General features: G+C 34.7%; 1 protein-coding gene across 1 annotated transcript in view; it reads right to left on the reverse strand.

Moving 5' to 3' along the window:
- The window catches only part of YTHDC2 (YTH domain containing 2), a 71,012-nt gene that overhangs the window by 23,540 nt on the left and 33,986 nt on the right, over positions 1–13,486 (reverse strand). The window contains exons 13-20 of the mRNA XM_018053734.1: positions 11,234–11,412; positions 10,893–10,989; positions 10,731–10,818; positions 10,564–10,644; positions 8,124–8,206; positions 5,142–5,247; positions 3,347–3,466; positions 2,756–3,028 (exon numbers count right to left, since the gene is read on the reverse strand). Of these exons, the coding sequence (XP_017909223.1) occupies positions 2,756–3,028; positions 3,347–3,466; positions 5,142–5,247; positions 8,124–8,206; positions 10,564–10,644; positions 10,731–10,818; positions 10,893–10,989; positions 11,234–11,412 (1,027 nt within the window). The remainder of the gene's footprint in view (positions 1–2,755; positions 3,029–3,346; positions 3,467–5,141; positions 5,248–8,123; positions 8,207–10,563; positions 10,645–10,730; positions 10,819–10,892; positions 10,990–11,233; positions 11,413–13,486) is intronic.

Genomic DNA, 13,486 nt, shown 5'->3' on the forward strand with positions numbered 1-13,486 from the left:
CTGTGAAGTCAAGTGGCCTTAGGAAGCATTACTATGAACAAAGCTAGGGGAGGTGATGGAATTCCAGCTGAGCTATTTCAAATCCTCAAAGATGATGCTATGAAAGTGCTGCACTCATTATGTCAGCAAATTTGGATAACTAAGCAGTGGCCACAGGACTGGAAAAGGTCAGTTTTCATTCCAATCCCAAAGAAAGGCAATGCCAAAGAATGTTTAAATTACTGAACAACTGCACTAATTTCACATGCCAGCAAGGTAATTCTCAAAATCCTTCAAGCTAGGCTTCAGCAGTACGTGAAATAAGAACTTCCAGAGGTACAAACTGGATTTAGAAAAGGCAAAGGAACCAGAAATCAAATTGCCAACATACACTGGATCATAGAAAAAGCAAGCGAATTCCCATAAAACATCTACTTCTGCTTCATTGACTATGGTAAAACCTTTGTATGGATCACAACAAACTATGGAATATTCTTTCTGAGATGGAAATACAAGACCCCATTACCTGCCTCCTGAGAAACCTGTATGCAGATCAAGAAGCAACAGTTAGAACTGGACAAGGAACAACTGACTGGTTCAAAACTGGGCAGAAGACTGTATACTGTCACCCTGCTTATTTAACTTGTATGCAGAGGACATCATTTGAAATGCTGGGCTGGATGAAGCACAAGCTGGAATCAAGACTGCTGCGAGATATACCAACAACCTCAGATATGCAGATGATACCACTTTAATGGCAGAAAGTGAAGAGGAACTAAAGAGCCTCTTGATGAAGGTAAAAGGAAAAAGCTGGCTTAAAACTCAATATTCAAAAAACAAAGATAATGGCACCCGGTCCTATCACTTCATGGAGAACAGATGGGGAAAGAGTGTCAGATTTCATTTTCTTGGGCTCCAAAATCACTGTGGATGGTGACTGCAGCCACAAAATTAAAAGATGCTTGCTCCTTGGAAGAACAGCTATGACAAACCTAGACAATGTTTGAAAAAGAAGAGACATAACTTTACCAACAAAGGTCCATCTACTCAAAGCTATGGTTTTTCTAGTAGTCATGTGTGGATGTGAGATTTGGACTATAAAGAAGGCTGAGCGCTGAAGAATTGATGCTTTTGAACTGTGGTGTTGGAGAAGACTCCTGAGAGTCCCTTGGACTGCAAGGAAATCCAACCAGTCAGTCCTAAAGGAGATCAGTCCCGGGTGTTCATTGGAAGGTCTGATGTGGAAGCTGAAGCGCCAATACTTTGGCACCTGATGCGAAGAGCTGACTCTAGAAAAGACCCTGATGCTGGGAAAGATTGAGGGCAAGAGAAGAAGGGGTAACAGAGGATGAGATGGTTGGATGGCATCACTGACTCCATCGACATGAGTATGAGCAAACTCCAGGAGACAGTGAAGGACAGAGAGTCCTGGTATGCTGCAGTTCATGGAATCACAGTCAGACACAACTTAGCAAATGAACAACAACAACATAGTGATGGATCTTAACTAGACTTATTGTGGTGATCATTTCACAATATATACAAATACTGTCATTAGGCTCTACACCTAAAGCTAATATAATGTTATATCTCAATTATATCTAATTTTTTAAGAATAAATAATTTAAAAATAAAATCTAAGACTTTATAATCAAATAGAATTATCATTAGATAATTTATACTCAAATGCTACAATGCTATAAAAGCCACTGAGTTTATAAAGTCCCAACGAGAATGAAGTATCAGGTAACCTAAATACCTCGCTATGTAAAAATATTCACCTTTATAGATGTGCCTGCTAATTTTCCTCCACTAAAGTATGAGAAATCTCCAAATAAGCCATCATAATACCATTATATCTAAGAATCCTGTCACTCCAGGCCTCTAAAAATAACCTTATATCAACTTCCTACTCTGTGTGAGAACGGAAAGTGAGATTCCTAGAAATTACCTATATGTAGTACAGTAAAGCTTCTCTTTGAAAATGAGTTCTCTTGCTTCAGAATATAACTGAAAAGCTGGGGAAAAAACAGACTAGATAGGAATTCTACTCCAAATCTTCCTCCGGTTACAATATTATCACTTAGTATTATAATATACAGTATCTAATATACCCAATTAATAACAATGCATCAACTTCTGTTCAATAATGCCCACAAAAAAGCTTACAATTATTTTTTAAATTGCAATATCATTTCCTTTACTCAGGCTCACTATTCTTATCCTTTCTTTCCCATTTATCACTTTCCTCAATTTCTCACATTATCTTAAAATTTGTAAGTGATTTTTGGATTTTGCTTTATAAAATTAAATTCTTAGTATACTGTCCTAAGTACACAAGAAAGAGATATACTCTAAATAAATCAATAAATAGATGTTAAATTCAAAATAATTTTCTTCTAAGTTTTGTTCTATACACTTGGAATAACATAGTTGTTTCTTAACTAAAATTTTACAGCATTTCTGAATAAGATATGATTAAAGATAAGGAATTTGAGCTTATAAAAAATAAATATACATAAAAGTAAAATATATATATATATATACACACACACACATATTTCCACAAGGAGAAAGTTGAGAAAATGAAAGAAACTAGAAAAAAATATAATTTTAACATATTAGTAGTAGGAAGATATTCTTCTGAGCTATTAATAAAATGTGACTTTATAATGAAATAAAATTAATGGAACCATATCTATTGTTTTAAATTTGTTACACTTACTCTAGAAATGTGTTTAGCAACATTTCAAAAATAAAATGACAACAATATTACCTGGAATGCTCTGAGAAGTGCCATGTGGTCACTGAAAGTTCCTGCAGTGAAACGTTTCCTACAAAGCATAGCTGCACGTTTCTGAGAGGCCTGAGTTGGCAGGACGAAAGGATCTCGATAAGCTAGTGTGCAGGCAATGGTAAGGATGGGATCCAGACACTTCAAAACAACAGCACACAGGACCATTTTACCAAGATGTGGCTCTACTGGCAAGTCAGCCAAATGATATCCAAGTTCAGTGAGATCTTCCCATGCATCCATTGCATCTATTGTCTAAATAAAAGGATATAAAATAGAACTTGACATGATCAAAACTGTTTAATCAAACCCTATACTTAAAAATCCATAAGCAAGATACAAGAACATAAATTTTCTTTTGCTATTACATCTCATAAAAAAAATTCTGCTTCAAATATATCATGTAAAAATGAACTATACCTACTGTTTTACTTTAATTACCACTAAAGAATTATTCAAAATACATGATTATTAAGATAATTTTTTTAGGTACAAAATTAGTTAAGACATATTATCAACTGGTTTAAATTTCAAGTAAAATAGCCAGGTAAGAAAGTCTATAAAGATACCAACCTTAAGCATTTGTACAGCATTTCTTACAATTAAAGCTGGTGGAGGTTCAGGAGCTTTCATAAGGAAATCAGCAATAGCACAATTAACTGGGGCTAACAGCTTGGTATGTAAACACAGTTCCTGTAAATAAAAAGAGCAAATCATTTTGAAATGTTGACATTTATAGCTGATTTTCATTTTTTTAAAAAATCATAGAAATTATAGATCCCCAACAGAGACTAGTAGAGTCCCTGATTAAAATGAACAGCAAAGTAAACAATGTTATTCCATGAAAGATCTTTCTATGAAAGATGAGCTCATACTTTAGTGTGAGAATCTTAATAATCATCTTCCATCAACATCTATCAAGGTTACTACTGTCCCTGCTGGCAATGTCTTCTCACATAGTCCTTATATGTAACAATAGTAGTCACTGTCCAAAAATCTTTCTTTCCCCTTTATACTGCATTCTACAACCTTTTATCCATTTGACAAATATTTAAGTGCTTGATAGATACTAGGCACTACAGATCAAGTTGGAAAAAAGAGAAAAGTATAAGCAGACACTACCCTCATGGATTTTCATGAGGGTATTATATTACAGTTGTGATATATATATTGTGTATTATATATTATAGTTGTGATAATGAAGGATAAAAGGAACTAAAGATGTAAACATGAGGTTCAAGAAATGGCAAGAGGAGGTGGCCATGGGAAGTCAAAGACAATTCTCTAAAGAAATGACACGTTAAGATGTAAAGATTGTGCGTGCTAAGTAGCTTCAGTCATGCCTGACTCTGCAACCCTATGTACTCTAGCCCTCCAGGCTCCTCTGTCCAAGGGATTCTCCAGGCAAAGATACTGGAGTGGGTTTCTATGCCCTCCTCCACAGGATCTTCCTGATCTAGGGATCAAACCTGCATCTCTTAAGTCCCCTGCATTAACTCCCATGTAAAGATTAGTTAATCAGAAAAGGAATAATGGGGTGGATTCTATGGAGACAGGATAGCACATGTGAAGGCCCTGAGATACAAAGAAACAAAATGTGTTTGAAAAATCGAAGCTACTAGTATGAGTAGAGAGAAGAGGAAAGGTATGAATTAAAAATTAAAACCAGAGACACAAGCAAGAGAGATGATTTAGGCTCTGGTTAAGAATTCTGCATTTTATCCTAAGAACAGAAAATGGCACATAAGCATGGAGAAGTGGGAAGTAATCCAGGTATATGGATGCCAATAATATTATCCAGTGTCTCTTTAAGATTTGGAAGCCAGCATGTAGCTTGGCACACCAAAGAATCAAATTAATATACTTCTGATAGTTTTCCCAACAAACTACACAGTGTTTGATTGTTCCATTAAGTCAGAAAACTGAAAGGAAAATAATTAATATAGACTAGGAAATCTCAGTGAACTCAGTTCCAAAACTAGTAAGGTAAGCTCAGCAACTTGAACTGAGATTTTGGTATTATCTTTTGGACCTTAAATGATTTGTTTTCTATTTCTCATTGAGAATTTAAAAGGTGAATACGGATGTGGTTGACAGAATCCTAAAATGTTACAGTAAAAAACAGTATATTTACAAACTATACCATAACTGAAATGCACTCAAGCAGCTCTTTAAAATTTTGGAGGTTTCTGAATTAAATTTTCTTGTAGAAAAAATATTAGTTTTATATAATCACCCTCCATAATATATATTTTAGAATTTTATTTTATAAATTGATTTACTTTTAAGTCCAATTGGTCTAAGTTGAAATGATCCCTCTCCTCCCTCACCCAAAAAAATAGCATTTTAGAACTTAGTAAATTTCCACCTGTAATGGCATTCTCAAAAGTTCTGGAGTCTGAAATTCCAACATATTCTGGAATCGAAGTCTACTGAACAGTCGGAAACAAATTCCAGGTCTGCACCGCCCTGCCCTTGAAATTAAAACACAAAATTAAGGCTCAAACAAGGAATAAAAACCGTAACAGGGAAACTGTAAAAGCAATGTGATTTAGGAGACAGAACAATAAACCAGTATCAGGACATCTGAGTTTGAATCTGTACTCTGATACTGATCCCCTAACCTTTGAAAAGACACTTCATAGGTGTGAAATTCAATTATTTAATTTACAAATGAGATTCATGAATGATATCTACCTGACAAGTAATACTTCTAGAAAACAGTATAAAAATTAATGCATATACATATATATACACAAATAAAAGTGAATAAAAAATAAAGTATGAATAAATATATAGCAATTCAAATTTAATCAGTTTTATGAAGCTGCTACCAAGCACTTTGTTTCAGTTCGGTTCAGTTCAGTCACTCAGTCGTGTCCGACTCTTCATGACCCCATGAATTGCAGCCCGCCAGGCCTCCCTGTCCATGGGGAGGTCCTCTTTCAGTATCCTATCATTTTGCCTTTTCATACTGTTCATGGGGTTCTCAAGGCAAGAATACTGAAGTGGTTTGCCATTCCCTTCTCCTGTGGACCACATTCTGTCAGACCTCTCCACCATGACCCGCCCATCTTGGATTGCCCCGTGGGCATGGCTTAGTTTCATTGAGTTAGACAAGGCTGTGGTTTAGGTCCACTGATTAGAGTTGTAGAAGTTATGCATTTATATAACTCTAAAGGAGTGTCATTTACCCCATCATCAGAGACTTGCATAGTTTTCTGGAAAGTACCAGAAATATACCTTGAAGAAAAGCACTGACTTTTAATTTCATTTAATGTCCTTATATCAGCTAATAGCAAGGCTAATACCAAGTGATAGAGATACAGAAATATCCCTATTCCCACAAAGTTCACAATCCAGAGAGACAAACAACTATAATACAGTGTGATACAAGCTAGAAAATCTGACATTGTTGGACCATTTCTTCCTTCACCATTTCCCTGACTACATACGCATTAGTTTGCCCATCTATCTAGCATCCTCTAAGAAATTCCTATCCTTCCACAGTCCTTAAATGCTAATGTTCCTTTGAGGTCAGACCTCAGATCTCTGCTCTCCTTACTCTACTCTCTCTCATAAGTGATATTAATAATCCTCGTAACTTCAAACTTCATCCATATAGGTCTCATTATCCTAATCTGGACCTGTATTTCAGAAGCCTCCTAGCTCTCCCTGGATTTTCCACAGTCAACTCAAACGTAACACAATCAAAAATTAACTGTCCTCATATCACCACTTTTCACATTTCACCTGACAATAGCACCACCATCCACAAAATTATCTCAGAAACCTGTAAGACATCCTTCATTCCACTCTATTCCCTACCCCTGAACATACAATCACCAATATGACTCTCCTGAGTAACTCCTGAATTATTCTCAGGCATACCTCAGAGGTATTTCAGGTGTAGTTCCAGACTATGGCAATAAAGCACACATCTTAAACATAATAACAAACAACAACAAACAATATAACACACACAATAAAGCAAGATACAAGAATGTTTTGGTTTCTAAGTACACAGAAGAGTTATTTTACACTATACTGTAGTACATTAAGCATGCAATAGCATTACATCTAAATAAACAATGTGTATATCTTAATTTTAAAAATGCTTTATCACTAAAACAATCCTAGCCATCATTTGGGCCTTCAAAGTCCTCATCTATTTGCTGGTGGAGGGTCATGCCTCGATGTTGATGGCTGCTGATCAGCTGAAGGCTGGAAGTTAGGGCAACTTGTTAAAATAAGGCAACAATGAAGTTTGCCACATTTATGGATTCTTCCTCTCATAAATGATTTCTCTGAAGCACGCCATGCTATTTGATAGCATTTTACCCACAAAACTGCTTTCAAAATTGGAGTCAGTTTTCTCAAACTCTGCTGCTGCTTTATCAACTAAGTTTAGATAATATAATCTTTTGTTTTGTCCTCCTTCTCAGTCAACAACCGCTATTTTTTAATATTGTTCTCTGCCTTGACAATGTATGTCTAAATACATATATAAACATAGACAGATACTTTTTAGCACAAGAAAATACTAGATATATGCTTTATACCTTACTTTTTCAATTAATATGAGTTTCTGAAAACTTATCCACATAAGACACATATATCTACCTATTTCCTTTTAACAGTTACTTAGTAAGACATTATGTGGCAATAATATAATTTGCTTAATCACTTCACTATTTATGGACATTACAGTGTTCCCAGATTTTTCACTACTAATGATATACTGCTAAAAGCATTCTTAAACATATATCTTTGCACACATTTGCAAGTATACTCAAGATAAATTACGGGAAGTGGAACCCACTGCAAAAAGGGAGATCTTGATAAACAATTTCAAATCATCTATGAAGAAGTCACACCAATTTACACTTTTAATAACAAACTATGAAAGCCTACTGATCTATGTTTTTTCCAACTTAAAAATTTTCATTGATGCCAATCTGATAAGCAAAAACTAGTACCTCATAAATTTGCGTTTCTTCACATATATGTGAGATACATGTGGTATACACGAGGTTAATGTAGTGATCTTTATTTAACTGATTTATTCTGAGTTTTTTTGTATAGTACAGAAATTCATCTTATCTTACATTGCTTTTATTTTCATTTTTTAAATTTTTTACATGTTCTGAGCGTAGGTTATACAAGGCAAAAATTTTTACTTTTAACATAACCTAAATTTGACTTTAAGTATTAAAATTGTCTGCTTTGAAAAAATAATATAAAAATTAAGACAAACATGAAGATTTCAACATTTTATAGAAAGTAGAATATACATTAAATATTCCCATTTGAATGGGAATTGAATGAATGTTCATTAAATATACATTACCTGCCTTTTCGTTGTATGGCGCTAGCTTTGGAAATCCATACCATTTTTAACATTGTAACAAAATTCAGTGCATCAAAGGATTTCTGTAATATTTAAATCACCTTCATGTTAACACATAAAAGGTATTTAATAAGAAATAGAAAACATTATGAATATATTCTAACATGCCAAGTTTAATTCAGAGTCCCTTTTGACTAATTAGCACAGGGTACTGATTTTTTAAAAAATCCAGATTTCTGGTTATAATCATTCTAAGGGAAAAAAAGGAAAACTAAACTCTGAAGAGCATAAAACTTCCTCATGCTGTGCCTTGCTAAGCTATTTGTTTTACTCTACTACACTTGAAAAATGGCAGTCAGTTCTCATAAAGCATCAAGATTGGAGAGAACTGATCTATTCTCTTAAGGTCATTTTCTATCAGATTTACATCACTGTGGGGAATAGGAGTCATCAGGGAAAGACATTTTCTGACATACTTTTCAGGAAGCTGATTGGAGAGAACAGTAATAATCACTAAAATAATCCTATTCCCAAATGAAGAATTTTCAACCCCATCCACTTTATCTCTTGCTGAACTACTAATGTATTAGCTTATCCAGAATGACAAAAGAGAAAGTAAAAAAGAACCACTACTAATCCCATATTTTCACTACTAAAGTGAAAATTTACTATAGAGAAATATTCATTTTTAACTAGAATATATATACTCTAGTGACTTTATACCATCCTTTTCATAAAATAACTACATAGAAAAATATAAATGGGTTCTCTTAATAGTTTATTATGACCTTTTTAGAAAAGATGCTGCTTATTTTGATTTTTAATATTACATTTATCAATTTTGTGTATAAAATAACTTTTGACACTACCATCAGTTTTCTTAATAACACACAAAGGTAACTTCTTTTCACATTAAAAATGATCATTTATATCCACTACAGCAAACATGATTTGTTTTCCCAACATGGATAGCATTTATTTCCTTGAAAACCAAAAATTTTCAATTCTTTCATGAAAGTGAAAGTGAAAGTGAAGTCACTCAGTCCTGTCCGACTCTTTGCGACCCCGTGGACTGTAGCCTACCAGGCTTTTCCCTCCATGGGATTTTCCAGGCAAGAGTACTGGAGTGAGTTGCCATTTCCTTCTCCAGGGGATCTTCCCAATCCAGGGATCGAACCCGGGTCTCCCACATTGCAGGCAGACACTTTATCCTCTGAGCCACCAGGGAAGCCCCTCTTTCATGAAAGGACTGACCAACATTGGGAATACTGAGAATTGGTGGGCACTGCAATACTACACGGAAAAGGCAATGGCACCCCACTCCAGTACTCTTGCCTGGAAAATCCCATGGATGGAGGAGGCTGGTAGGCTGCAGTCCATGGGGTCGCTAGGAGTCGGACACGACTGAGCAACTTCACTTTCACTTTTATGCATTGGAGAAGGAAACGGCAACCCACTCCAGTGTTCTTGCCTGGAGAACCCCAGGGTCAGGGGAGCCTGGTAAGCTGCCGTCTCTGGGGTCGCACAGAGTCGGACACGACTGAAGCAACTTAGCAGCATCAGCAGTAGCAGCAATACTACAAGGAAATAAACACTGACTTTTATTTATATCAGGTGTTAGCAGAAATTTTTAGCCTTTGCAGAGGGGCTCTGTTGCAACTACTCAAATCTGCCATTGCAGTGTGAAAGCAGTCAGACAATGGTAAAAGTGGACAAGAACACGGCATTATTCAAATAAAATTTATTTTTACAAAAGCAGTTGATGGGCCCAATTCTTCTGGTAGCCATCATTTGCTGAAGCCTGGTTTTATGTTTGTTTTCTTGAACTAAAGAAGGCTTTTTTGAACTAAACATTTTTTGAATACCCATTAAAACTACATGCAGAGCACTGGAAATGTAACAGTGAACAAGAAGGACACAGTCCATGCCCATAAGTAGAAAGAAAACATAGAAAATATGTAATCAAATTTCCACATTGACAAAACTTTCAGTTACTAGCCAAATGCTTCATTTCCTTCCTAATATTTAGTGTGTGTGTGTGTTAGTCACTCAGTCGTGTCCAACTCTTTGCAACCCCATGGACTCCTCTGTCCATGGGATTCTCAAGTCAAGAATAGAGGAGTGGGTTGTCATTTCCTTCTCCAGGGGATCTTCCCAACCCAGGGATCAAATCTGGTTCTCCTGCATTGCAGGTGGATTCTTTACCATCTGAGCCATAGGGAAGCTGCAGAAGCTAAACTGTTAGAATAACAAGACAAACCCTGCAAACTGAATTGTTTAAGGTAGAATATTCACTTCAGTGAAACTAACATTTACTATGTCAAATTCATCCTAGAACCAGAAGTTTCCCCATTAAGACGAATTCTGCTCATAAAAATATTTATTGTTATGGAACTTAACCTTCTTCATTTAAGTAAAAATACAATTTATTCATACATACCTCTTTCACCTTACCAGAATCAATAACAAAGACAACATCATTGACTGTGATGCTGGTTTCAGCAATATTGGTGGAAAGGATCTGCAATGGAATATTATATCATAGTTAATATGAACACAAAACCAATGACTAACAAAATGGAAAAATGAAGATTTTATGAAGCTTACTATTTTTCGAACACCTGCAGGTGGGTTTTTTAATACCTTCTTTTGATCAGATGTTTGCATATTTGAATGAAGCATAAAGACTTGGTATCTGTTGACAAGAGAAAATATACTGTGGTACCTAACTGTTATTAAAAGTAACAAATGCAAAGTGTTAGCTTTTACCTATGTGCATTATCAGCAAACCGCTTGTCATCAAACAGGATGCGATCCCTCAGACCAACAATTTCATCATATCCAGGTAGAAAAATCAATATTGCACCTTGAAGAAGAATGATTTTTTTTAACATTCAATCTCTTTGTAAAACAAGAATTAATCAAAACAACTAGATATAATGAACTATATATGTGTTTTCAAGTACTGATAAGCTCTAATACTTCTGACATTTAAAGAGGTTGTGCATTATTATCAATTGAATTATATAAAAATTTATATACACAAAATATTAATTTCTAAATCAAAGAATATATTTCTATTCCAGTTCTTTTAGACAATACTCATTTACCAGCTTCACAACTATGGCAGATATTGTATAGAAGATGCATAATCAAATCCAAGTCTACTTTTTCATCATCAAAACTATGGTGATAAGCTTTCAGAAGTTCTCTGTCTTCTGCACTGAGATCACTCCCATTTGTTTGAACCAAAGAGCTTTCATCCAGATTTCCAAATTCCAAAGAAGCACTAGAAGGAAAAAAAAAAAAATAGATCAAGTTGAATTCCATTAAAAAGAGTAACCCTTGCCAATTATTCCCATTATGTCCACCTTCACATTTTCAATATACTCTAAAAGGTGAAGTGACAAGCTCTAACTATAATATAATTCATATTTTGGTTTCAAGTATATTATTCAAAGTAAAACTTGGCAACAGGTGCTTTTTAAAAAGCTCAACCTGAAGACATTTCTTCAAAGCAAATATACAAACAGCCAACTAGCACATGACATCATTAGTCATCAGAAAAATGAAATTCAAAACCACAGTGAAATACCACTTCATACCCACTAGAATGACTATCATCAAACGACAAATAATAATAAGTGTGAGAGAGGATGTGAAGAAACTGGAACCAAGTGGAAATGTAAAATGATGTAACCACTTTGGACAACAATGTGGCAGTTTCTCAAAATGTTAAACACAGTGTTACCATGCGCCCCAGCAGTTAGACTCCTAGGAATATAGTATAAGAAGAAATTAAAATATCTGTCCACATAAAAATCTGTACACAAATATTTATACCGGTGATTATTCATGACATCCCAAAAGTGGAAACAACTGAACTGTTCATTATTTAATGAATGAATTAACAAACTGTAGTCTACCCAGAAAATAGAATATTACTCAGTCATTAAAAGGATGTCACAACATGGATGACCTTTGAAAACATTATGCTAAGTGAAAGAAGCCAATTATAGAAGACCACCGATTATATAATTCCATTTATATGAATTGTCCAGAATATTAATCTATAGAAAATGGAAGTAGATTAGTGGTTGCCTAGGGCTGGGAAAGTTGAGGAAAATAAGCAGAGACTTCTAATGAGAACAGGTTTCTTTTTGGGGTGATGCAAATGTTATCAAAACTGACTGTGGTGACACCTGCATAACTCTTTGAACATACTAAAAACCACTGGAATACACACTAAAGTAGGTGAATTATATGATATGTGAATTGAATATCAATAAAACTTAACGTAAACTTTTGGTCAACATTTATATTTTAATAGGTTGTTTCTAACTACTCATTATTACAAACAATATTGTGAAAAATAGTTCTCATTAAAAATAAAAGAACTGTACAGGTACCAGCTTAACATGACTGTTAATTTGGTTCTCCTATACTAAAAGTAGGCTTCCCTAATAGCTCAGTTGGTAAAGAATCTGCCTGAATTGCAGGAGACCCTGGTTCAATTCCTGGGTAGGGGAGATCTACTGGAGAAGGGATAGGCTACCCACTTCAGTATTCTGGCCTGGAGAATTCCATGGACTGTATAGTCCATAGGGTTGCAAAGAGTCAGACATGACTGAGCAACTTTCACTTCACTTCAAACTGAAAGTAAGTTGATTGTGTTATTTCCCAAAAGCCAGCATCAGCAGAAATTACTGGAATAACCCACTTGTTTCTTCACGCTGTATGTAAAAATATAGACTACTGCCATCACTAGAAATTATCAATATGATTTCTAGAAAGTTCAGTTCAGCTCAATGTCTCTTAAAGAGTTTAGGAGAAAAATAAGACTGCTTTCAATAGGAAAAACATGAACCTTTTCCAGCTTTATAACTGTAGTATTTAAAATTTTAAAGTTCAATTTAAACCATTTCAAGTTTATTGTTTTACTTTTCTGCTGTTTAAAGCTATAAACTTTCTCAATCCAGGAAACATAATGAATTTAATTTAAATATTTTAAATGTATAATTGATAATATCATGATCTATTGAACAAAAAGAAAGCTGACTTAGCTGGGATACTACAATATTATCCAGATAACTGCTTTACATGGTAATCTGTAGTATCCAGTAAGCTATACCTAACACCATAAAAATGGAACTTTCAAAGTGTTAGCACTAAAAGGACTGCAAGTTCTGGGTGCAATTAATGAAATGACAAAACTCACCACACCAGAATTAGCATTTGGATCTGCAGAGAATTTTGACACACTACATTATCATTTAATGAAATTAAAATGACAAAAATAATTTGATCCATCAAATGTTTACTTCATCTAATAAATATTCAAGACTAAATCTATAGATGTTCAG

This window comes from Capra hircus, chromosome 10, assembly GCF_001704415.2.
Source record: "Capra hircus breed San Clemente chromosome 10, ASM170441v1, whole genome shotgun sequence".
NCBI classification, from domain to species: domain Eukaryota; kingdom Metazoa; phylum Chordata; class Mammalia; order Artiodactyla; family Bovidae; genus Capra; species Capra hircus.